Source organism: Leptonotus elevatus, chromosome 20 (assembly GCF_054856555.1).
Source record: "Leptonotus elevatus isolate MCC_2025b chromosome 20, RoL_Lele_1.0, whole genome shotgun sequence".
Taxonomy (NCBI): Eukaryota; Metazoa; Chordata; class Actinopteri; order Syngnathiformes; family Syngnathidae; genus Leptonotus; species Leptonotus elevatus.
In genome coordinates this window covers 938,033-960,201 of record NC_141258.1, presented here as the reverse complement: position 1 = coordinate 960,201, position 22,169 = coordinate 938,033, and the positions used below count along the sequence as shown (strand labels likewise).

General features: G+C 41.3%; 4 protein-coding genes across 14 annotated transcripts; 1 reads left to right on the top strand and 3 right to left on the bottom strand.

Annotated features, from left to right (window-relative positions):
* Positions 1–205: 205 nt before the first annotated feature.
* On the bottom strand, positions 206–6,764 carry LOC147156286 (prolyl 4-hydroxylase subunit alpha-1-like). Its single transcript, XM_086064845.1, has 15 exons — positions 6,553–6,764; positions 5,692–5,760; positions 5,111–5,207; positions 4,884–5,035; positions 4,658–4,795; positions 4,148–4,393; positions 2,896–3,047; positions 2,650–2,826; positions 2,462–2,532; positions 1,969–2,068; positions 1,851–1,904; positions 1,094–1,159; positions 917–985; positions 576–672; positions 206–410 (listed from the first exon to the last, which is right to left on the bottom strand). Exons 2-15 carry the CDS (start codon positions 5,756–5,758, stop codon positions 340–342), a joined length of 1,557 nt encoding a protein of 518 aa, XP_085920971.1. The 5' UTR covers positions 5,759–5,760; positions 6,553–6,764; the 3' UTR covers positions 206–339.
* LOC147156284 (testican-2) lies at positions 1,447–22,063 on the top strand. 7 transcript variants are annotated; one of them, XR_015091770.1, is made up of 15 exons: positions 1,447–1,594; positions 1,939–3,789; positions 4,034–4,413; positions 4,556–5,060; positions 7,619–8,419; positions 9,416–9,461; positions 9,712–9,826; positions 10,203–10,311; positions 10,437–10,542; positions 11,361–11,480; positions 11,570–11,788; positions 11,863–11,925; positions 12,782–12,928; positions 13,127–13,365; positions 20,146–22,063. XR_015091770.1 is itself a non-coding variant. In XM_086064836.1 (15 exons), the coding sequence occupies exons 6-15, from the start codon at positions 8,216–8,218 to the stop codon at positions 13,261–13,263; spliced, it is 1,266 nt and encodes a 421-aa protein (XP_085920962.1). In that variant the 5' UTR covers positions 1,447–1,594; positions 1,939–3,789; positions 4,034–4,413; positions 4,556–5,060; positions 7,619–7,772; positions 7,924–8,215; the 3' UTR covers positions 13,264–15,056. The 7 variants fall into 7 exon arrangements, 6 of the variants coding, with proteins under 6 accessions (XP_085920962.1, XP_085920961.1, XP_085920959.1 ...); XM_086064836.1 differs by lacking the exon at positions 20,146–22,063 and having other exon boundaries at positions 7,619–7,772; positions 7,924–8,419; positions 13,127–15,056; XM_086064835.1 differs by lacking the exon at positions 20,146–22,063 and having other exon boundaries at positions 4,034–4,346; positions 4,625–5,060; positions 13,127–15,056.
* On the bottom strand, positions 14,732–18,794 carry ppa1a (inorganic pyrophosphatase 1a). 2 transcript variants are annotated; one of them, XR_015091772.1, is made up of 11 exons: positions 18,472–18,794; positions 18,337–18,401; positions 17,086–17,139; positions 16,888–17,007; positions 16,741–16,827; positions 15,928–16,054; positions 15,746–15,868; positions 15,567–15,652; positions 15,419–15,488; positions 15,184–15,223; positions 14,732–15,099 (listed from the first exon to the last, which is right to left on the bottom strand). XR_015091772.1 is itself a non-coding variant. In XM_086064840.1 (11 exons), exons 1-11 carry the CDS (start codon positions 18,530–18,532, stop codon positions 15,071–15,073), a joined length of 867 nt encoding a protein of 288 aa, XP_085920966.1. In that variant the 5' UTR covers positions 18,533–18,794; the 3' UTR covers positions 14,732–15,070. The 2 variants fall into 2 exon arrangements, 1 of the variants encoding a protein (XP_085920966.1); XM_086064840.1 differs by having other exon boundaries at positions 15,741–15,868.
* lrrc20 (leucine rich repeat containing 20) lies at positions 19,157–22,119 on the bottom strand. 4 transcript variants are annotated; one of them, XM_086064841.1, is made up of 6 exons: positions 21,976–22,119; positions 21,644–21,724; positions 20,404–20,485; positions 20,081–20,230; positions 19,837–20,004; positions 19,157–19,677 (listed from the first exon to the last, which is right to left on the bottom strand). In XM_086064841.1, the coding sequence occupies exons 3-6, from the start codon at positions 20,471–20,473 to the stop codon at positions 19,541–19,543; spliced, it is 525 nt and encodes a 174-aa protein (XP_085920967.1). In that variant the 5' UTR covers positions 20,474–20,485; positions 21,644–21,724; positions 21,976–22,119; the 3' UTR covers positions 19,157–19,540. The 4 variants fall into 4 exon arrangements, with proteins under 4 accessions (XP_085920967.1, XP_085920968.1, XP_085920969.1 ...); XM_086064842.1 differs by lacking the exon at positions 21,644–21,724 and having other exon boundaries at positions 21,976–22,075; XM_086064843.1 differs by lacking the exons at positions 21,644–21,724; positions 21,976–22,119 and adding an exon at positions 21,284–21,527.
* Positions 22,120–22,169: the final 50 nt, after the last annotated feature.

The window sequence follows — 22,169 nt, the reverse complement described above, 5'->3', positions numbered from 1 at the left end:
TTTTTACTGAATTGTGAGGTTCCTGCTCGATGCCAGCTTGAAAAAAAAAAAAAGTACTTTCAATAAATCAGCTAACAAGATCAAATACTTGAATGCATTAATGCGAGGGACAAAAGCGCTAATAGAATACAAGAAATATTACAGGATGTCTGCTCATGTGCACGCGCAACAAGCCAACCTCCAAAACAAACACGAAACTCACACAAACGTGACAAAAGCACATTTTAATTTTTCAAGCAGCCAACCGTAAATGTATCTGAAAATATTCCAATAATAAATGATTCAGCTTTGTCTTTCTCCAAAAGATGCTGGTTGCCATGGTAACAGCCCACCAAGCGCTCAGCTGGATTCTTGCGGGCCGCAGCGCCTCCTGAACTCCTGACCTCGCTCGTGCAGCCACTTGTTGGCCACTAGGGGGAGCGACACACCACAAAGTCACATTTTTAGAGCGTCCACTTGCCCCCAAAAGCTGACGTATGATATTAATTGAAAAAGGCCATTTCTGCTATCAAATTCTTTCCTTCAATGATTTTTCCAATTGGAGTTATTTCATTTGTTTTAATTAATTAACTCACCCCACTTGCTCCCCACCAGGACGGGACAGGCGGCGTGCTGGGTCAGGTAATCTCCTTTTCCACTGAGCAGAAGGTTGTACCAGAACACGGCCGAGCCCTGCACGTAACACGATTGTGCCATGAAAACAGAAAAAAAAAAGCTTTTACGCTTGCACAAACAACACCGGACGCTTCATTAGGTACAAACTACGCGTTGCGTCAAAATGAGACTGTTAGCTTACTAAAATGACAACTTTGAATATTTTGACATCTCACAAGCTGATCCAAATGTTCAAAGAGGCCATTTGACCGTGTACCTAATAAAGTGGCTGTTGTGTCTGATTGGAGAAACGACAACAAACCTTGATGGGCCAAGCAACAGCGCCAACTCGGGGGAAGACGGTGGCGCCCCCTGCCGTCACGTTGCTTATCTGCGGCAGAAGAAAAAAAAAAGGAACCCATAAAGAGCTTCTTTTTTTCTTTTTTTTTGCTCCTTTGAAAATATGCAAGATTTTCTAGCTTGTGTGTGCTTTACTGACATAAACCAGCCAGGTGGCAAATCGGTTTCCTGTGCCCAAATCAGGGTAAGGTTCGAGAACGTCATCCTGCGAAAACATGACAAGGTTAATAAATCTCACACAAATGCATTGGTGTTCTTTTTATTCAGATTCAAATGTAAAATAAAGGGTCCTTGGAGCAAATATCCAAACCCACAGGGTTCGAATCACATATAAAGTTTATTTGGGTCACTTTCGTATAATTTATCAAGTAGTATTTCAGTAATTGGCAGTTGTTTTCATTCAACTGGTAATAGTTTCGAAGCAAAAAAAAAAATCATTGTATTATGTTTTTCATGCTTTTAACGCCAAATGGCTTGAAATGTCCCACCTGATGCATTTTTTCTGAAGTTGCCAATTCCATGTTTGGATATACGTGTGGGATTTTTCTCCAGAGGGAGCTGTGATTTGAAGTGCCAGGATGTGGCGGCCATTTTGCTTTCACAAGCGGCAGACGGCGCAACGGATGGAATCATTTCTGAGGTACGAATTTGGGAACGTGTCGCGTCATTTGACATGATTTGACCATTTATTATGAATGTACAGTTTAAAGTTGGCTTTAAGGAGACGTTTTGGGTTTCTTTATAGACCGAGAGCTGCAAAGTTCTAATTCTTAATTGACATCAAAGAAAAAAAAGGCTACATTTCAAAATATTCTCACCGTCATCAATCTGATATGAAAACGCACAAATAAGAAGCCACACTTTATATTGTTATGATCAATTGAGCTTGTTTTTACCGCTTGAAAGTCGATATGAGGTTCGTACTGTCCCCCGACGCCGTAGTTGACCACCTGCGCAAGCAAACACAAAGTTGAATTCTCACAGGTGAGAAGACGGCCGGGAGGAGTTTGTCACCTGCCAGTCCTCGGCGGTGGACGTCTCCAGGCCTGTGATGTCCCCCATTTTCTTGGCAAGCCTGGTCACCCTCACATGCACACTGTCGCCCAGCCAGGCACTGAAGAGGAAGTGTGTGTGCTTATAAAAAGTCTACACACCCCTGTTCAAATGTCAGCTTTTTGTCATTTAAAAAAAAAAAAAAAAAAGTCCCAACATTAATGGGATTTTTAATCTGCGTGTTAGAAGGGGGAGGTCAAAATAAACAAATCTGTCAACAAACAAATTGTGCGCACCCTCCCAAGAGTTTTGAAATGATTTAGCTTGGTTTCATCACTCAGCAAAACCTTGACTTGACATCATCAGATTGGTAAAATAGCATCACATCACATTTTTACTACGCCTAATGTCTTTTTTTTATTTTTATTATTATTATTATTATTATTATTATTATTATAAGCATACATGTTCATTTTTAATGACAAAAAAAAAAATACAATTCCGGCGCCCTTACTTTTGGGAGACCCTGGTACGAAATGCATACGCTTGCTCCAGCTTTGCATTTCTGACTTTGGAGCGCATGAGCTGGCACGGCCGCCACACGATTGTCAACAAGAGACGGAGAGACACGTCAGGTCATTGAACGTTTCGCAAGGAGCGGAAAGATATGTGTTTTCAAAATAAAAGCATAAGCGGGCTCACTTTGGGTTTGGCCAACTCTTTGATTATCGCCATGTCCTCGTCCGACAGCACGTCGTGATAGCGGACGATGCGGGGGACGTCCCACAAGTCTTCTTCTTTGGCGGGAGCAATCAGGAGGTTGGGATGGCGGTGGTTGTCATAGTAACGGCAAAAGAGGCGGCCCTCTCTGAGCGGCGTCTGTCGGAAAGATGAAAGCAAAGAGTCCAGCAGGCTTCCGGCGTGGTGATTTTGGCGGCGTTTGCTCACCATCTCGATGCTGTCGCCGCGACACAGCCGCTCGTACACGGCGTCGTACGTAGCACGACCCTTCAGCTCCGGCATCTCCTCGCCCGTCTTTTGTTTCTCCAAGTGGTGCACAAAGTACTTGAGATTCTTGTTGGCTCGCTCGTTTTCCGGATCTTAAAAAACAACAACAGCGTCCAACATGCACTTGAAGCCGAAGCAAGTGTGCGTTCGTTCGGCGTTAGCTTTGTAGCTAACTCATAAATGACTCTGTTCATTTGACAGGCTTTTTGGATTTCTAATGTCAATATCCTGTTCCCTTCATGCTTTAATTTTTAGTAATTTTTACGTTATGTGCTTTTATTTTGGCGCGCTTTCGGCAATCTAGGAAGTGCTATCCACTAGAGGTAGAATGACGCTAACAGAAAAAAAGAAAAAGAAAGTTAGTGGTTCGACGTGTTGAATCTGTTTATAAATTTGACAAACTTTTGGTTTCTAATGTAAACATCCTGTTCCGCCCATGCTTTATTTTTTTGAGTCGTTATTTCAATGCTTTTATTTTGGCGCACTTATTGTGGCAATCCAGGAAGTGCTATCCACTAGAGGTAGAATGACGCTAACAGAAAAAAAGAAAAAGAAAGTTAGTGGTTCGACGTGTTGAATCTGTTTATAAATTTGACAAACTTTTGGTTTCTAATGTAAACATCCTGTTCCGCCCATGCTTTATTTTTTTGAGTCGTTATTTCAATGCTTTTATTTTGGCGCACTTATTGTGGCAATCCAGGAAGTGCTATCCACTAGAAGTAACTTTACACCTTACAGAAGAAAAATTAAAAAGGTCCGTGATTTAACGTGTTGCTGACTGAAACGCCGATTTACGTTGTTGCCGTCTAAGCACCTTGCTGGAATGGGCACAAGGTATTTGTGTTGTTTTATTTGTTTTATTGTGATTTTTTCATGACGTGAATAACTTGTAAAAGAAGGTTGTTTTTGTGTGTATGTTATTCTCTATTGAAGTTAAGCTAATGGTAGCTTCTCATCGGCGGTTGTTTAATGCTACTAGCTTTCTGTTTTGGATAACTTTTTCATATCTATGACTGAAAGTTGTGTTGACAACTTTAAGAACTGCCATTTATGTTTAATCATTTGTTTGTTTGTTTAGATGTTACGGTGTGTCAAATGGAACAAGGAAGGAATAAAAAATGTAAAAAAAAAAGTTGATGTTGCGCTTCACCACCATTCATTGCCTGGCTGGCTTTGCTCCAAGCTTCCTCACCAATCTCCAGCAGCTGCTGGGTGGACACCAAGGCGCGTTCCAGATCTCCTCGCTTGTAGAGGGAGTAGCTCTGGTAGTCCAGGAGGGTGACGGCGTCCACGTTTGCCGGCATCTCGCCCTCCTGCATCTGCCTGAGGGCCTGAGACATCCACAGCTCCGTGTGGTAGAAGTCGTTCTCCTTCAACGCCACCATGCCCAGGTCGTAGCAGTCGTCCACCGTCAGGATGCTCGGGAGCAGGGAGGTTCCTGCGAGGGGGGCGGGGACCGTGGGTATTTTTAGTTAACCGAAACGAACGAAAAAAACGAAAATTCCGTTTCGTTAACGAAATAAAAAACGAAAACTGAAACTACGTTTTATGTTTAACCCTCGTCCTTATTCTTTTTAACCCTTCACGGTGCGGCTGACAGTTTGGAATTGCTGATGTAGTTCAAGGCTGTCTCCACCACAACGAGACGATACGCCTGTCAGCCCCCCAGGTGGCGCCATCCAACATCGTCGGGCCTTCTCACCCGGCAGCTGCCCTTTGGCGAGGGTGTCGGTGTCCAGCTCGTACGTGTCCTGCAGCCTCAGGAGGGCTTCGGCCGCGCCCGTCTGGTCGCCCTCGTTGGGGAGTTGCGCCCTCCTGGCGGTCAGGTCGGACACGAAACCTGGAACTCAAAGAGACATGATGTCCAAACTCCGTCTGACTCTTGTAGCGGCGGCTAAGATTTCAGGACATGATTTGTGTGTTTTCACCGCCGGACACGTTGCTTCGCACCAGCAACTCCAGGTCGCTCCACTCCCGGTTCATCCTCTTCAGAAGTTTGAAGGCGTTGACGGGGTGGCCCAGGAAGCCTTCGGGGTCCCGGATGGCAAACGCCGACAGGTTGGACAGCTTCGCAGCCCACCTGAGGACGCACAGCACACATGCACGTAAGTATCTGCTCAGTGGAACCTGTCTGGACCTCACGGCGGCCTTGAACCTTTTGATCGTCTCCAGTTTGTTCTCCTCCGCTTGGATGTAATCCTCCAGCGAGGTCAACAGGTCCTGCTCCGTGTACAGCAGGTTCGTCATATGACCTGGCGGCACACGCACACGCAGTCACGCTTATTGCACTTTTCAAAAATTCTATTATTTTGTTTCAGAGAACATTTTCAGGGCCTTTGTTCTTTACATTTTTTTTCATTATCAAGTCGGGAAAGAAGAAAAAGAGTCATTTCATTTTTTTTAAATAAACACGAAGAAGGGTCGAACTCTGTTGCCGAGAGCAAAAACAGAATTGCAAATGGATGCCGCAAGACTTAAAAGGGAGAGAGGCTCATAAAGCATCAAACAGCACAGCATACATCTAGCATGTACACATTCATCAACCCCTGGTACATAAGTAACAAACCACTTTCATATCAGGCCAATTCATAAGCATATGTTAGCATACTTGCCTAAATAACACAAACATGCGCACTGGCACTTTATACAAACGTTGTCAGTACAGTTTGGTGCAAATACTTGATGATAATAATAATAATAATAATAATAATAATAGTGATATTTGAGAAAACTCACCAATGGAAGAGTAGTATTCATCTGCGGCTAAGGAGACGCCGATGAGGATCAAGTGAAAGATCGCCATGTCTGAATGGACAACAGATTATGATATCATTATTAAGTTTGCTGCTAATTTGATTAATTAAATTAATTAATTAATTAATTAAAACGGCTCAACTTGATTGCTTGGCTCATTTTTATTTCTCCTCAGCAAAAAGGAATTCATTTGAAAATATTTCTCCTCATTTTCATGTTTGTTTTTCTCCTGAACCGGCACATGTGAAAACATAATTACGTCTCTACGTGACGCCAAGTAATTGCAGTTGATCCATTTGTGGTGCGTTAGGCAATAATGTTACCGGTACACCTCAAAAGAAATCATTCGCACCATGGTTACCATCCGTAATTGTCAGTGGGGTGGAATAAAGTGAAACATTACTTGTAATATCACTTCCTCCACAAAATAACCGCACAAGTCAAATAAAAAGTGTCAAATTCCTTTTACTGGAACAACAAACAATTTAAAATGTATCCCATGTTTAGGCTTGAAAACGACAACATTAACATGAATAATTCAACGAGCAGATTGAGGTTTCCAAAATCGACTTTTTAACCCTAAATCCAAAGAATATCAACAAATTGTGACGCACCTGAAGCGCTGACCTTAATTAAGGTGAAACGAAGCAGCCGTCAAGTGGCAATTAAGCGACATAAATCTCGCTGTCTTGTCTGCCTGACGTGCCAGCGCGTTCGATTTGTGAGTAAAGTTTTCGCCAGTCGGCGTCGTCTCGTCTTGCTATGCACCTGTTTTTGGATTCTTTTTATTCGCATTTTGTTTCTTCGCTTTTAATGTCTATTCATGAGTTTGACTGGAGTTACCTGTCAGATCAATCACGGCGCAGACGTACACGGAGGTCGGATTGTGCGCGTCAACATAAATCTACCCCGGCGCCATGTTGGATGTGGCAAAATAAAAACCCCGTTTGCGGTCGGCTGTGGCTCAGTAGGTAGAGCGGTTCGAAACCCGGCTCCGGCTGTTTGCTGTTAATGTACCTTTGGGCAAAACACTGAACCCTAAATTACTTGCAGGTCGACATTGTGCCTTATATGGTTTTTAAAAAAAGGGAGGGGGGCAAAATGTTATCTTGTGTTTTTAGTCATCTGCAGACAGACTTTCTCCTAATTTATTTCTTCTATAGTATCTTTAGTGAGTTTGATAGATCAAATAATCCAAATAAAAATAAATGATTGGCTCACGATTGCTTTCCTGACATGCGAACCAAGGATCACGTTTCATTTTATTTTTGTAGTGTGCAATGATCACCACTAGGTGTCAGAAACTAGCCATCCAAAAAATAATTACTTGTGCTTTTGACAGTATGGAAAAGTATTTGTCCAATCAAGTAGAAAACAAACCTCAGTTTGAATTCTCTCCCTATGCAAGTACAGTTTTTGAATTTCCTCACAATGAGGCGCAATGTTAATGTTCAAATTGTGCACGTTAAAGTGGCTAACGATGCCAATACAGTATTTAGGTGGTGTAAAAAAATGTGCCGACATGTTTGTGCACAAGGGTCGGAGGTCATTGTGGCTCATGTTGACGACAGATGACTCCATCTCTTGATGAACACGTGTCAACATTTTGGGGTTGGGGCGGGGATCTCTTGCTTCTCCTGCTTTTGCCCTTGACTTGTCCACTCAGCTCCGCACGTGTCCGCGCCGCATCGACTGTTTTGACGCCAGTGGCGGAGTTAAGTCGAGCCGGCTCAGTGGCGTGGAGGGGACGCCGTCCCACTCCCCGGCCCCCCTCTGACACTTGTGACCTTAACCAGGGTTGGCTCGCTGCCGAGCTTTGTGTTGATCGTCTTTCACAAAGATGAACACGCTGAGGGAACCATTAATTAGACTTTCACTTTTTAATACTTGCTTTTCAAATCCTTTTCAGTCACGCGTGCAACTCGTCAACTGGATTTCATCCGCGGTGACGCTCTGCCATGCCTCGACTGCAACTGGCTTCACTTCCCGCTTGTTATTGTCGGGACATCTTCACTTTTTTGTCTTGGCCATGTGAAATGCATGCTCAATGACATTCAGGTCAGGTGAGTGACTCGGCCTTTGCGTAACCACGTCTTTGCCTTCAAAACCACGTTTGCAGTATGCTTCGGGTTATTGTCCGTCTGCGCTGTGAAGTGCCAACTCCTCAGATGGCGCAAAAAGCTTTCGAATATATCCGATTGATTTTGTCTGCAGTTGCATTGGCAGCCGTACGCGTCCCCGCTACCGCCACCATGCTTGAGGTCAAATAAAACCCCCGCCCATCCCAGCTTGAAAAGTCAGTTGCTTAGGACGCTAAGCTCCTCCTCCTTGCCCTCGTAGGCTATAAGTGAGCAGAAATGAATGCTGGATGTAGTCCCTCCTCCCGCTTTGGTGTCTCCTCTTCCTCCTCCTCCTCTTCCTCTCTTGCATTCTTGCACGAGGATCCTCCACAGCAGCACTTGCAGCATCTCCTGGATCAGCAGCAGCGCGTGTGCCCACCACCACCATGGCGGCGGCGGCGGCGGCGACGGCGGCGGCTGGCAGCTCCCTCGCGGCCGCCTTCTTGCTGTGCCTGCTGCTGGGCTGTGTCTCACTGCAGCTGGACGCCGCAGAAGTCGAGGCGGCGGCGCAGAGAGCGGGCGATCTGACGGAGGACGAGCGCTGGCGCGGCGGCAGCCGCAGAACGGAGCCCTGGAACCGCTTCCGAGACGTGAGTGTTGCCTTTCCTGCCCGCTGGGAACGAACGAACGAGCATGCGCGCGTGTCTGCTGGTGCGCACGTTTGATTAATTTTTGTGTCTTTTGTTTTTAGTGCCGCAGCACAGTGGAGGCAAATAGGTTTCAAGTTTGTGCGTGTCACTTTCATCAAATGTAGGGGTGTCGAAATTAGTGCGTCAACAGTTCATTTAAAGTTCCTTTAACGCTACCATTTTTTTTTTAACACGCAATTAATGACCGCCCCTTACTTGGCCTGTACTGGGGGAATTCCAGTCACAACACAGCAGACATGTCCGCGTCAAAATTTAGCAGCAATAATAATGCATATAATAATATTATAATAGCATTGTAATAATAATAATGCATGCTGGACGCTTGTCTCGAGCGTCTGCTCACTGCAAGGAAGCCATTTGTGACAAAAATAATTTTGTTGCCTGCATTGCTTTTAGTAGCCTCCAGGATGCTATTCATGTGAATTTCATCATCTCTGGTTGGTTTCAAACCGTAAAAAAAAAAATGAAGTTTGCTCTGTGAGGCTGTTGAATATTAGCATGCTAGCACACGCATCGCACTCCATATTTGATCATTTATTAAGTTGAAAGACAATAGATGGATTTTTGATGTTCTTTCCATCCAATCTAGCAAAACATGAACAAGTTTGATTCCATTTTAGTCTATAAATTTTTTTTTTTAAACACCTTTAGGAATGTCTTGATAAAATCACAAAATGTTTGTCGCATTTCTCTCTGTTAAATCCATACTTGTCAAATGACTTTGTTGTTGTATAATCCCTTTATGTGTTAGTTTCTTTTTTTTCCCCACATGATGTTTTTCCTATTTGTATAATTATACCTCCTCAATTTCTGCGTCTCTTACCACCGCGTGGCATCACCATGACAGGAAGTGGAGGTTAGTTCTGGTTTTGCATCGCCCGGGTCACGCGTGCTCCTCCAAAAAATTTTATCAATATAATTTTTTTTCCTTACCAGGATGACTACCTTCGAAATGTGGAGGGAAGCGTGACCTTGAATGGGAGTAAGTCTTAATTTCGTTCAACTTTTTATTGGCAAGATTAGTTTGCTTTTTTGGGTGTAACTTCCTCTTCCAAGTTTTTGATAATCAACATGGATTAAAAAAAAAAAAGTATAATTTTTGAATATTAAATTAGCTAATGATGTTTACGTTAACCGGAGGAGTTTACTATGCACTGAACCTGCAATAAGCGAATCATGTGGAAAAATGTCTGCTTTTGCAACATATAAACGTTGTAACGTTTTGTTTGTAGACACGGACAGCACCAAGGACCCGTGTCGGAACGTCAAGTGCAGCCGCCATAAGTCGTGCGTGGCACACGAATCCCAGAAGGCCGTGTGCGTCAGTCGCAGGAAGCTCCAGCAAAGGTACACGCACCCAAAAAAAAAAAAATACTAATGTTTTTGGGGAGTTTTGGTTTCTTTTGTGTGTAATTATTTTTTTTTTTAAGTTTTTCTGAATATTTTTCTTCTGTTTTACTGCCTATTTTTTCTGTCATAAAAAACAATATTCCGAAAAAAAAGGGGGAAATATTTCGAAAAATGGGAATAAATTATATATTTTTTAAAAGATCACCAGTTTCTGTTTTTGATGATTTTTTTCCCAGTTTTTTTTTTTTATACACAAGAATTAAAAATTATTATTATTTTTTTTTTTTTACAGTGAGCAAGTATGAAAAAATGAGTCTGCATTCCAGTCATACAGAAGTCAACAAAAAAACTAACATATTTGTATCCCCCCCAGAGTCCAGCAGTCAGTGCAGCCGGTGGTCCGCGAGCCCACCTGTGCCTCTTGTCCCCCCACTGCCTCAGCGCCCGTGTGCGGTTCTGATGGACACAATTATGCCTCGCAGGTAGTAGACTGTAGGACACTTCGCGGAATAAGGCTCATGTCACAAAATGTGCAAACAAATGGAGCAGTTTCTTCTTCTTCTTTTTTTTTTTGTGGCCTGATGAATATTTCAAATGTGTTTTTCAGTGTAAGCTCCAGCAGCAGGTCTGCCTCACCGGCAAAGTCGTGAGCGTCTTGTGTGCTGGATTTTGCCCCTGCGCCGTTACCTCCACCAAGGCCGAAGCCAAAGCCGGCAAGAATTTTTCTTTCTTTCTTTTTTGGCTGAGGTACAAGAAAAGTGATCAATAGTCGGCCGTCTTAAGAGCTTCAACGCCACCCGTGGGACTCGGTGCTCTTTGAGTCGGCGGCGTAATGGCAAATTCATTATTTAGAGTGTCTACATCATCCATCACGACAATCGATCGATGGAGCACTTTGTGGAAATGCCGATGAATCAATCAGAAGGGAGGAAAAAGCCACAGCTTTCATTAGGATCAGCAGTTGAAAAGTAAACTCGATTAGATCATCGCCAGTGTGAAAAAAAGGAAGCCAGCGGACAAAACATTAGGTACAGTCAAATGAGATTGATTGAAATCACAAATTTTTTGGCTTACTTAAAATCCAGTTAAATAGACTTGACTTTTTTGTACTTTCCGCCCAACTCTGGTTCACGTGGAAGCCCGTTCTTGACAGTAAAAAAATAAATACTGTATAAAGCCTATTTCTATGGTGGCGTATTAGGGCTACATATTTTTTTTTCAGGGGTACGGCTTAATATTCAGAGAAAAACTAAAATGACAAATTTGTGAGTTTGTATTGGCAAATTTGCGAGAGGAAAAAAAAAAAGTTTGTTTTTTTCTCGCAAATCTGCCACTTTATAAACTTGCACATTTCCGAGTTTTTTCTCGCAAAATGGCACTTTATTGCGACTTTTTTACACCACTTCCGGTGCACTTCTTAGCTCACTGACGCTAACTTTGTGACTAAGGGGCTAAAAAGCATTTTTCCAAATTTGCAAATACTTGTCTTTATTTTGTATTTTATTTTTCTGAGCCGTTTTTCCCTTTTCAGAGAGCTGCACGGGCGAGGAGTTGGCCGACTTGGGCGAACGTCTCCGAGATTGGTTCCAGCTCCTGCACGGAAACGCCAAACACAAGAAGTCGGCCAAGCTGGCGGCCGCTTCCACCTCAGGTTTGCTTTTGTTCAGGCAGCCCAGGAAAAATGGACCGTTGACGTCTCCAGCCGTCAATGGTAGCGAATGTGTTTCTTTCCGTTTCCAGCGCTGCAGAGGAGCTCGCTGGCCAGCTGCAGCGACTCGATGCTGTGGATGTTCCTGAAACTGGACGGCGACGGCGACCTGCAGCTGCGGCCCGGCGAGCTGGCCGCCGTCGACCTGGACAAGTACGAGCCGTGCGTCACGCGCTTCTTCAACTCCTGCGACGGCGCCAAGGACGGCAAGGTGTCCGTGGCCGAGTGGTGCCTCTGCTTCTGGAGGGAAAGTGAGTCACATGCTGCTTCACCAAACGCATCAGCTGCTCGCAGTTACAAATAGTTTGCTTTTTTATTGTGCTAGAGCCGCCGTGCCTCGATGAGCTGGAGAAGATCCAAGTGCAACATGTGGCCAAAAACAAGCCCGGTAAACAAATTTGACTTTTAGTTTCTTATTTCTCATTTTTACCATTGTTACTGTCTCATTTATTATTTTACTATTTGTGTATTTTTTTAAATTGAATTATATTTTTGGGAAACTGACTTTGTGTATCATATTTCTCTAAACTAAAATTATTTTTACTTTATTGTTTTGTTTATTTTAATACTTGTCTTTTTTATTTTATTTCATGCATCATTTTTAATCGTTCTTGAAAATGTTTGTGATTTTTCTTTTTCATTTCTTGCCTTTTTACCTAAACGCTTTTATAAAATTGTACCTTTAAATTGTTTATTTAATGAAAAATTATATTTTATTATATTAATGATAGTTTTTGCATCAACCTTAATCTTTGTAATTTGCATTTTATATTATTTTACCATATTTCTTAGAATCACTTTTTTTTAATATTTTGTTTTTAAGAATACATTCTAAAATTATTTAGAAAAATGTGTATCTTTATTTTTATCCTAATCTTTGCGTTAATGTTAACTATTTTATATATTTGACATTAATCGCTAATTTGTGCAATTTTGTTTGTTTATTTTACTTTACTTTTTATGTATCTTCAATATTGTTTTTATCCATTTTTAAATCTTTAATTATTATTTTTTTAGTTTCATATCAATTTATGCATCAACTTTTACCTTTACTTATATTTGTAATTTCTGTAATTTAATCTTTATCTATTTAAAATGTATACTAATTTCTTATCTTTTTACCTTTAGTTTATTTGCAATTTTTTAAAAACTTTTTTTCTAAAAAACAACAGCAACTTTATTCTTACAGTAATTTTGAGCTTTTATGTTTTACTGTATGTCGACTTTTGCGTACGTGTGTGCAGTTGCAGGCACGTACGTTCCCAGCTGTGACGCGAGCGGCTATTACAGAAAGTTGCAGTGCGAGCAAAGTGGCGGCGAGTGTTGGTGCGTGGACCCACAGGGCGGCGCCGAGGTGGCCGGCACCAGAATCCATGGCAACCCCGATTGTGGTAAAGACAAAAAAAAAGTTTGAGGTGTCACACAAATGAAAAATATCACGACCAAAGTTTATTTTCTCAAGAAGCTCTTGTTCCTCGTGTTTTGGTCACAAATGAGCGTTTTTGGTGAAACCATGACAATAAATGAACAAATGAATAAACATCTGGATAAATAAATATTTGTTCTGTGCGTTTCCTTGTGCTTCCCAGATGAAGTGTTGGGATCCTCGGGCCATTTCGGGAGCGGGGTGGGTTGGGGGGACGAAGAAGAGGAGGAGACAGCTGAAGAAGAGGAAGAAGAAGGAGAAGAGGAGGAGGAGGCAGATGATGGAGGCTACATCTGGTAGTAGCCCAAACGGAGAGCCGGGTTGCAGCCTACGACCCCATTCAAGGACGGCAAAGATGGCCGGATCCGGCTCAGGAGAGATTTGCGCCGGTCCCGTGAGGAGGTGACAAGCATTCTATTTTTCTTGGATATTCCTAATCACCTCTTTTTTATTTTTATTTTATTTGGGACACAAAATATTAACTCAGCTAAGTGTTAGCTTAGCATAAGAACCCAAACCTGTAGGTAATGAGAACAAAGTAGATGCGCAACAAAACCTGTAATTGTGGCATTAATCAGATGAACACAAAAAAAACTACGCTTTGTCTAAGCTAAGTGTTAACAATAAATCTGGATGGAAAAGATTGCTAAGCTAGCTGTTAGCTTAGTATAAGTAAGGACCCAAATTTTATAGTGATTATTATAAAATGAATATCCAACAAAATCTGTTCTGTGGCATTAATGAGTCATGCTTCTTTCTATGCTAAGCTAATGGTTAGCAGCATTATTATTGGGTTACGCAAATATAAACATATTTGCGTGGAAATTATCAAAGCTAACTGTTAGCTTAGCATAAGGACCCAATTCCTGCATAAATTAGCAAGTGGGCGGCATTTGTCCCTGCTTTCTTCTTCTACTTCTTACTTTGTGCAAAACTAGTTTCTTTTGACGCTAAGCTAAATGTTAGCATATTTATTTCATGCATTTTTTTGGTCCGTTTTTATCTTGAATTTTACAACAAAGACATTTGATTGTTGTTGGCAGCATTGAGTAGAATGTAGCGTGAGGGTGATGACTTGAAGTCCGCATTGTGTACTCCTTTGACGACAACAAGGCATGCTTAGCGCTTAGCGGTCGGCTGCTTTTTGCTTTTTCGGTGTCGCATGTCATTCGTGAATGTACTTTGACGGAAATTTGAATGCAAAGTGTGGTTTTAAGGGCCATGCGGAATGTATAAAAAAAAAAAAGGATGTATATTGTTATACTAGAAGCATTCGTGGATTAAATGTCATGGCTTTGTTTTTAGAATAGTATAATGAGAAATAATTTATAAATCAAATTGAATGTCCCTTGAATTATTTTTCTTTTTAATGGGTGGGAAAAAATTTAAGATGAAATTTACGGGACTACCGTATATTTTTTACTTGTGAAGATTAAAAAATGTATTTCCCTTCATTAATATAATTAAGTAAAATACCAATAATCATGCAAAAAAAAAAAAGGAATCATGAGATTAAAAGGATGAAAATTAAATAGCTGTAAAAATTCAATTCCTTTTGACAGTGGATGAAAGCGAATTTTATTGACAATAAAATGTAAAAAAAAATAAAAATACGGCAAAAGAATGTTTCCTATATTGTGCTCAGTGAACGAAGTTTGAGATGCAACCGAAAAGGCAACGACGCGTCTCACCTGATGCAATCATGAGTGCAACATTTGCAACACGCTTTTTGCTCAACCTTGCATTTCAACCCAAGCAAGCCAACGCGCAGAATATTTTTTTTTTAATGCAAGCGTTTGAAGTTGAGCTCATTTGCATAAACACAGTCCGTCCTTCATTAACATGCATTCATGCTAACTACTGTACAATTATCAGAAGGCTAATATAGATATTTGAAAAACAGTAAACAAAGTGTTTGTACTTCCCACTAAGAACAGATTGAATTGACTTTTTATTCACACATTAATTTATTAGTAATAGTACAACACTCCATTTATTGATCAAAAATGACACGTGATTTCGTGCCATTTTATTTTTGTGACGAGCACGAAGTGCGTGCAGGAATGTCCGTCCGCAAAAGGAAATTGATTTGCCCTCCATGGTTTCTTTACTTTTCGCAGTAGAACCATTTGTCAACTGAAAGAAAATAAAAATAAAAATGGAGAACATTATTTTGTCAGAAAGTAACAAGAGAAAATGGACATTGTACGTGATTCATACCCGAAGTGGGAATGGGCTCTGCAGATCCAAAAGCGCAAGCCTGCAAACGGTTCGTAGAAAAGGAGAGCACGTATGAGGAAATGTAGCAAAAATAAATAAATGGAATTAAAAAAAAAAAAATTATCACCTGACACCCCCAGTATAAATATTCAAAATCTTAACATTTTGTGCACAATTTGGACATTTTCACTGAAGGTTTTTTTTTTTTCAAGATTGTGATTCTGATCTGACTTACCGACTCAACCACGGCGGCGGCATCTTCAGCGGAGCAACAAAACGGACTCTCGGAGACGCTCGTGTTCACGCTGATAAAAAAACATTCGTCGTAAATTCGTCCTTTTCAGACCAATTTGGTGAAAAACGGACGCCGCGCGCAAACTCACCAGTTCAACTCGCCAGCCTCCGTCTTTTGAGCCATGAGCGCTTTCCAGAACCGGTGGGTGCTCTTCACCGTCTCGATGGCAAAGTCCTGCAACACGCCACCAACGGGTCCATTCTCATATTGATCTACAGCCACTCAATGCTGATTTGTTTTCGTGACGCGGAATTTGCTTTACTCGACCCTTGAAGTTGCCGTTGAAGGCAAACTGGTTTTCGGCCTTCCCGTCGGGGACTTTGTACCGCTTGAACCAGTCCACCGTGGCCTCCAAGTAGCCCGGCTTGAGTCGTGCCACGTCGTCCATGTCTGCGGGGAGAGCGAAATGTCGGTCGCTCAAACGCTTGACCCGACGGCTCGGACCTTACCGTTAAAGCGCCGGGCCTCGGGGTCGTCCGTGTTGATGACGACGACCTTCCAGTCGGTTTCGCCCTCGTCGATGAGCGCCAGCGTGCCCAGGACCTTCACTCGGATCACTTCACCTGCGGCGCACACCTGAGCGAGGGACGCACCCTTTGACAACTATTATCGTTGACGTGAGCGAAGATTTGCTGCCAATTACTTTAGCCTCGACCCACAATTCCAAGTCATTACATTTTTGTTCAAAAAACTACATTCAATAACTGAGATTTGCCGGTCAGTCTTAGAAAAACAAGTTTATTTTAATAAGCTCGTTTTTCTATTGTACAATTTGTAATACATTTTTGATTAACCATTTTTCATAAAGTAATACAGAACTTCAAATGTAGATGTAAAATTGTTTTCTATTTGATTACTGACCATAAATCAACACCTTACATAATAATAATTAAGCAATTTTAGGGAAAAAATATTTTATTTTATTTTTAAATTTTTTGCTTGTTTAATATAATTTACTCAACTGTTAAACTAAATGTTTTTATATGTGTACAGTGTGTAAATGTTCAAAATCAATAATATGAAACCAATAATTTGGATAAATACACAAAAAGGGGGATTATTATGTTAAAAATAAGAAAAAGTTAAACATTTGAATCGACAAATTAAAAAAACTTGCAAAATTAATCCATCAAATATTGTAAAACTAAATCAAATAGTATTGATTGTATTAACTAATTATTAAATTATAATTCAATTATAGAAAGCACAATGGGGGGAAAAAAGGACTGATTTTGCCTACAAAAAAAATGTGGCTCTTGTACCTTGTCCCCAATGTCGCATATGTCGATGGGGTCGTTGTCCCCGCAGCAGCCCGTGTCGCCGTCCTGGTGGTGAGGGTCCTCCCATGTCTGTCCAAAGACAGGACACTCAATACTTTCCTGAACTACTGAACTATTTAGCGAACGTACCTGTGGGATGGCGCCGTAGTTCCAGATGTAACCTTTATGCGGGAAGACGTTTGCCACGTAGCGAAGCTTCCCGTTCTTCACGTCCTGCTTAAGAGGATTGAGCGCATCTTTGGTAGCGATCTGGAAAAAAACAAAAACAAAATGTTGTCAATGATGGCGTTAACGTGATAGAAGATGAACAATGATCATGTCCGCTACCTCCATCTTTGCGTTGGTCCACCTCGGAACCTCCACAACGGCGTGAAAAATGTTCTGCCAGGAAAAGTATCACAAATGAAAAAACAATTTTGTCCTTGCGCCAGTATTTAGACGTGGTCTAAGCGGGCGTCAATTTAGACCATAGGTGTCAAACTCGGGTCCTGGAGGGTCGCAGTCCTGCCGGTTTTGGAGGTTTCCCTCTTCCAACACAAGCTGATTCCAATCAGCAGGATCGTTATCAGGCTTATGCAGAGCTTGCTGATGAGCTGAGCTGTGTTGGAGAAGGGAAACATCCAAAACCTGCAGGACTCCGGCCCTCCAGGACCGGAGTTTGATACCTATGATTTAGATCGACTTTATGCCGCCAAATTGTGACTCCAAGGACAGAACGAACGTCCAGCTTGCCAAGTTGGCAAACTTTGCACTCATCGAAAATCAGGATCTGCTGCTTTTGCTGATTCTGTATATGAAAATGGAGCTTTTAAGAAAAAATAAAAGTGTTAGGGGTGTCAAAATTAGTGCGTTCATTTTGAGTTAAAGTTCCTTTTTTTTCTTTTTGGCAGCTCGGTATGAATCTTCCCCGAGTCAACATGTCATCATCATTGCTCTTATTTATTTATTTATTAATTATCATATTTATTTATTTATATGAACTTAAAATTCCTTTAACGGCATTTTTTTTTTTACGTGCAATTAATGACCGTCCCTTACTTGGGCAAATTCCAGTCGCAACGCAGCAGACACATCCATGTCATAAATGTCATAAAAATGCATACATTTGTGGAGATTGGGGTCAAGTTGTACTTTACAATTTGAAAAATGTGCAGAATTTCACGAGTTACTTCATGTTAAAGATGAGATCGCTTTTCATATGAAAAGAAAAATGCACTGAGCTGTCACTAACGTCTTACAAATGCAATTATGCCATCTAGTGGCAGAAAAATGACCGCAACACGAATCAATATTACACTCGTTTTTTACATTACAGTACATCTTTTGAATTTTAACTCAATTTTATGAAATGACTGTATCAATGACTAAAAGTTGCAGCCATGTTAACAAGAGAATGAAAAAAAAATCTATTTAGAACAAATCTAAAAATAGTGATTAATCGTGAGTTAACCACAAGTCATGCGATTAATGACGATGAAACATTTTAATCGCCTGACACACCTATTTTTGTTTTATTGGCGTTAAACGCCAAAATGTCTCAAAAGTTGAACCTGAACAGGGTAAACGAGGGACACTCACCTGGGCTTCATCTGCATAGACGGGTATGTCGTGGAAGGGAGATATATATCGACCCTCTGCGTTCTCTGTGCAAAGTAGAGGTTATTTTTTCAAGCGGGGAAAAAATCCAATCTGGCAGTCGATGTCAAATCTTACTAAAAAAGATCCTGTAGTCGTGCGAGTTGGGTCGGCCCCTCTCCTCGGTGCTGAAGCTCATGGCGCTGACCTCTCTGGCGATTTGTGCTTCTTCCACTAATCAAGCGGAGACGCCAGCCCGCCAGCGTAAGCCGACGTCACCTGACGACAGGCTAACGCGTGATGGCGAAACGTGCTGAAGAAAATGCAGAGAAACGAGCACGCCTGACTTCGGCAATGCAACCTTGTGACCAGCAGGGGCAACGTCAAGGGCAACTCATTTGGATATTGGGATGTTATTTGGGTGCCGCGGGGCCCTTGAGGCTCTTTCAGGCAAAAACAGATGGCGCTTACTTGAAATGCGTGAGCTGTAAACCAATTAAGAGGCCGGATTAGCTGACTTCTTCGCGTCTGGGGAGTTTCGCTGCAGCCGTTTGATAACGGATTTACACTTTTCTTTATTTCTTTATTTCAAGTTTGGTTTCCTTATTTTGGGCTGTTTGCAAATGTCCACATTGCAGAGTTCAATATGTGATATTTTTTTCATATTGTTTTATATTGGGTCGTTACTAAAGAATTTATGATGTAAAAAAAAAAAAATTAATACAAATCATAGAGAATATGTGATTTGTGTTTAAGATATAAAACTGTGAAACAAAAAATTCTAAAAACAATGTCAATTGAAATAACCTGCAGAAGGGACGGATGCATTTCATTTTCATTTATTATAAACAGACAAACCTTGTGTCGTCATTTCCATGAGAGTCCAAACCAGTTTTAAGTTCATAAAGTGACAAATAACATGACATTAGTCAATTGGAGGGAAAACATATCTTTATAAACCCAAAAGTAATAAATTAGTCATTAAAAATATGCCAACCAAGGGTTTTTTCTTCTTCATTAAGTCTGTATGAAAAAAATCCAAAAGTGTTGAATGGAGGACGAAGTTTCTCATCTGCCACCATATGCAATCTTCAAGTCCAAAGGATCCTCGTTTCCAAGCAGACTAAAGTATGAAAGGAAGTGTTTTCTTTTTTTTCTTTAAAGGCACGCGGCACGAAGTGCAAACATGAGAACATTACACCGTCCATCACAAGTCCTTTTGCGCCAAAATGTCAAACTTGCGCGGCGACGTGAGAGCAGATTGCGTGTTTGCATCCAGAGGGTTGGACAGCACGTTGAGCCACGCGAGTGCCGGCATGGCCGACAACTTGTCCAGCGGGATTTCTGTGCAGGGTTCAAAGCGAGAAAAGTTCAAGAAAACTACCAAAGAATCGCCACTCATGCTATTTGTTAGCCTGCCTATGGCAATTCCCATGATGTGTTAGCATTCAGCTAGCAGACTCAAAGGCACAAAATCCACAAGGTGCAATTCCTTGTCATTACCAGTGATGTTGTTCCCCTCCAGGTCGATCCGCTCCAACGTGGCCATTTGCGTGAGCTTCTCGGGGAACGTCGAGAAGTTGTTGTTGGCCAAGTTGATGCTGGTCAGGTGCCTCATTTCTTCCAACGAGTCGGGCAGTTTGCTAAGAACGTTTCCGTGCAGGTCCAGCTCTAAAAAAAGATATACATTTTTTTTTGTCACTCAAGGGAGATGCTTCTCAGTCACTTTTGACTGTGAATTGCGCACCTCTGAGTTGAGTGAAGGTGGAAAAGAATTTGCTACTAATGGCCTTCATCTCATTATCCGCCAAGGTGATGACCCGGATGTTCTCCGACACGCTACTGAGAACCTTGAAAACGCCGTCTGGGAATGAGATGAGCTTGCAGTTGGATAAGTCTGCGGGGATGAAGTGAAAGAGTTGCCAAAAAAATGGAGTTAAGTACAGCACTACCTTCAGTTAGGAGTTTCATTTGTTCTGTGACCATGCTCATAACTCAAGTCATTCGTATCTCAAGTCAACTTTAACAACACAAAGCAAAAAAAAATACAAATTAAAAAAAATCACTTACCCAGGTGATCTCTTCCTTCCTCCACGGTTGCGTTGATCCTCCGGGCCACGTTAACCACCGCCTCTGCCATTTTGTGATGCGCCTATGGCAGGCCACGTTCACAGAAATATTTTCAGAAAATATTATCAATAACATACATAAATTAGCAAATTTATTTTTGTCACTGATATAGAAGTATTTAAATTATTGCCAATTGTTGTCATCCAAAAAGTAATAGTTGTTTATAAGAAAATAATGTTTCAAAGCAATATTTTTCACACTTTTAACGCCGAAATGTATTTACCATTACGTGTCCCAAATTAAATTGTGTGATTTGGAACGTATTTTCTGAAGATTATAATCACATTTATGCAAATGTTGGATTTTTCTTCTATTTTTTAACATGCCTAATACCCAACACAAATTCATCTGAGTGTCGTAAAAGCTTTTATTTTTTCTTGTGTGTGTTTGTTTGAGTCCCTTCCCGGAAGCGAGTGCCCCAAAACGGAAGTGTATTTTCCTAATGGCCGAAAGGGGGAGCCAACACTGTTTGAGTTAAAACTGGAGCATGTGTGCCACTGCTGAATAATTTGTAATAAAAAACATATCACGACGCAATGTGTGCCCACTAAACATGTATCGTCGTTTAACGTAAACGAGTTTAAGAAAAACAAAATGCAAGGTGGCTTTTAATCAAGGTAAGACCGTACTTGACTGAATTCAACTACAATGACACATGATAGTGGCAAATGAAATACTGCACATTACCGTGGAAATGAGCTCTTGGCGGTTGCATTAGATGGCGCTCATTTAACACCACGTTGAGGTACGTAACAGTAGCATATTGTAAATATTCCACGTGTATTTGTAGTTAAAAATGACTGCGGAGAGATAAACTTACCCCTGGCTACCCTGTTCCGGAAGTTAGCTGGCGCGTTTGACAAATTTGGCTTGCGGTATTTTTAGCTCAGCCGAAAGTCCAAATCAACCGAACGGTCGCCGGATTGCGAGAAAAACTGAATCGACAACGTAGTAAACTATACTAGCCTGATAATGTCATTTAGAAGCTAGACTACTAGAAAAACAACAAAAGCCGGCATGTAGAAAAAAGGCTTCTCGTGAGCGACAAAACTGCGCAAGTGAATTGCAGAAATATGTTTGGGCGTGTGTTTGTGTGTTGTGTTTGACTACCGAGACGTTGTAACTTGTAACCAGTAAAAAAATAAATAAATAAGTAAAAACTATTTATACAATAACTCACCAACGTCAACGTGGGCCCGACTCCGTTTTTAGCTTGCGAGCGTCACAACCGCGCAGAATAATGGCAGCCGGTGCGCATCTACTTCATATGCGAAAATATAACATTTGTTATGTTTTTATACAAGGCAATTCGAGCAAGACCCTTTCACCAAAAAATTAATACAATTTAGTCTCCTTCCCTCTGTCGTCATCTCTTTAATGTCAAAATATAGTATAGGTGGGTTACCACAAAGTCGTTTACATTTGTAAAACTGGATCAGTGTAATTATTTGTTTTGTTTTTTAAAGACAATTAATTTGATTGTATTTACTACTTGAGTTCAATTCATCCTACCTGTCAGGGTTGGTCCACTTCTCAAAGTTACTTGAGCCTACTTGCTTTAGGTGTGACGCCATGGTGCATTTCTGGTTAGTCAGTGAAATGTATTCAAAAGGCACCCTGGCCACTAGTTCTGTATTCTCTCAACCGTACAGCATTTGCTAGAATTTCCTCAACAATACTTTTGTTTTGAGCCTCATTGTGCATAG

Excerpts from the sequence above, each read along its gene's own strand:
- LOC147156286 (XM_086064845.1), bottom strand. The coding sequence starts at position 5,758 with ATGGCGATCTTTCACTTGATCCTCATCGGCGTCTCCTTAGCCGCAGAT. Across the intron at positions 5,036-5,110 it reads AAACTGGAGACGATCAAAAG|GTGGGCTGCGAAGCTGTCCA; the intron begins GTTCAAGGCCGC and ends GTGCGTCCTCAG. Across the intron at positions 3,048-4,147 it reads CCAGCAGCTGCTGGAGATTG|ATCCGGAAAACGAGCGAGCC; the intron begins GTGAGGAAGCTT and ends TTGTTTTTTAAG.
- LOC147156284 (XM_086064835.1), top strand. The coding sequence starts at position 8,216 with ATGGCGGCGGCGGCGGCGGCGACGGCGGCGGCTGGCAGCTCCCTCGCG. Across the intron at positions 11,481-11,569 it reads GGCGGCCGCTTCCACCTCAG|CGCTGCAGAGGAGCTCGCTG; the intron begins GTTTGCTTTTGT and ends TTCCGTTTCCAG. Across the intron at positions 11,789-11,862 it reads CCTCTGCTTCTGGAGGGAAA|AGCCGCCGTGCCTCGATGAG; the intron begins GTGAGTCACATG and ends TTATTGTGCTAG.
- ppa1a (XM_086064840.1), bottom strand. The coding sequence starts at position 18,532 with ATGAGCTTCAGCACCGAGGAGAGGGGCCGACCCAACTCGCACGACTAC. Across the intron at positions 15,869-15,927 it reads CGAGGCCCGGCGCTTTAACG|ACATGGACGACGTGGCACGA; the intron begins GTAAGGTCCGAG and ends CTCTCCCCGCAG. Across the intron at positions 15,100-15,183 it reads AGAGCCCATTCCCACTTCGG|TTGACAAATGGTTCTACTGC; the intron begins GTATGAATCACG and ends ATTTTCTTTCAG.
- lrrc20 (XM_086064841.1), bottom strand. The coding sequence starts at position 20,473 with ATGGCAGAGGCGGTGGTTAACGTGGCCCGGAGGATCAACGCAACCGTG. Across the intron at positions 20,005-20,080 it reads CACCTTCACTCAACTCAGAG|AGCTGGACCTGCACGGAAAC; the intron begins GTGCGCAATTCA and ends ATCTTTTTTTAG. Across the intron at positions 19,678-19,836 it reads GGAGGGGAACAACATCACTG|AAATCCCGCTGGACAAGTTG; the intron begins GTAATGACAAGG and ends AACCCTGCACAG.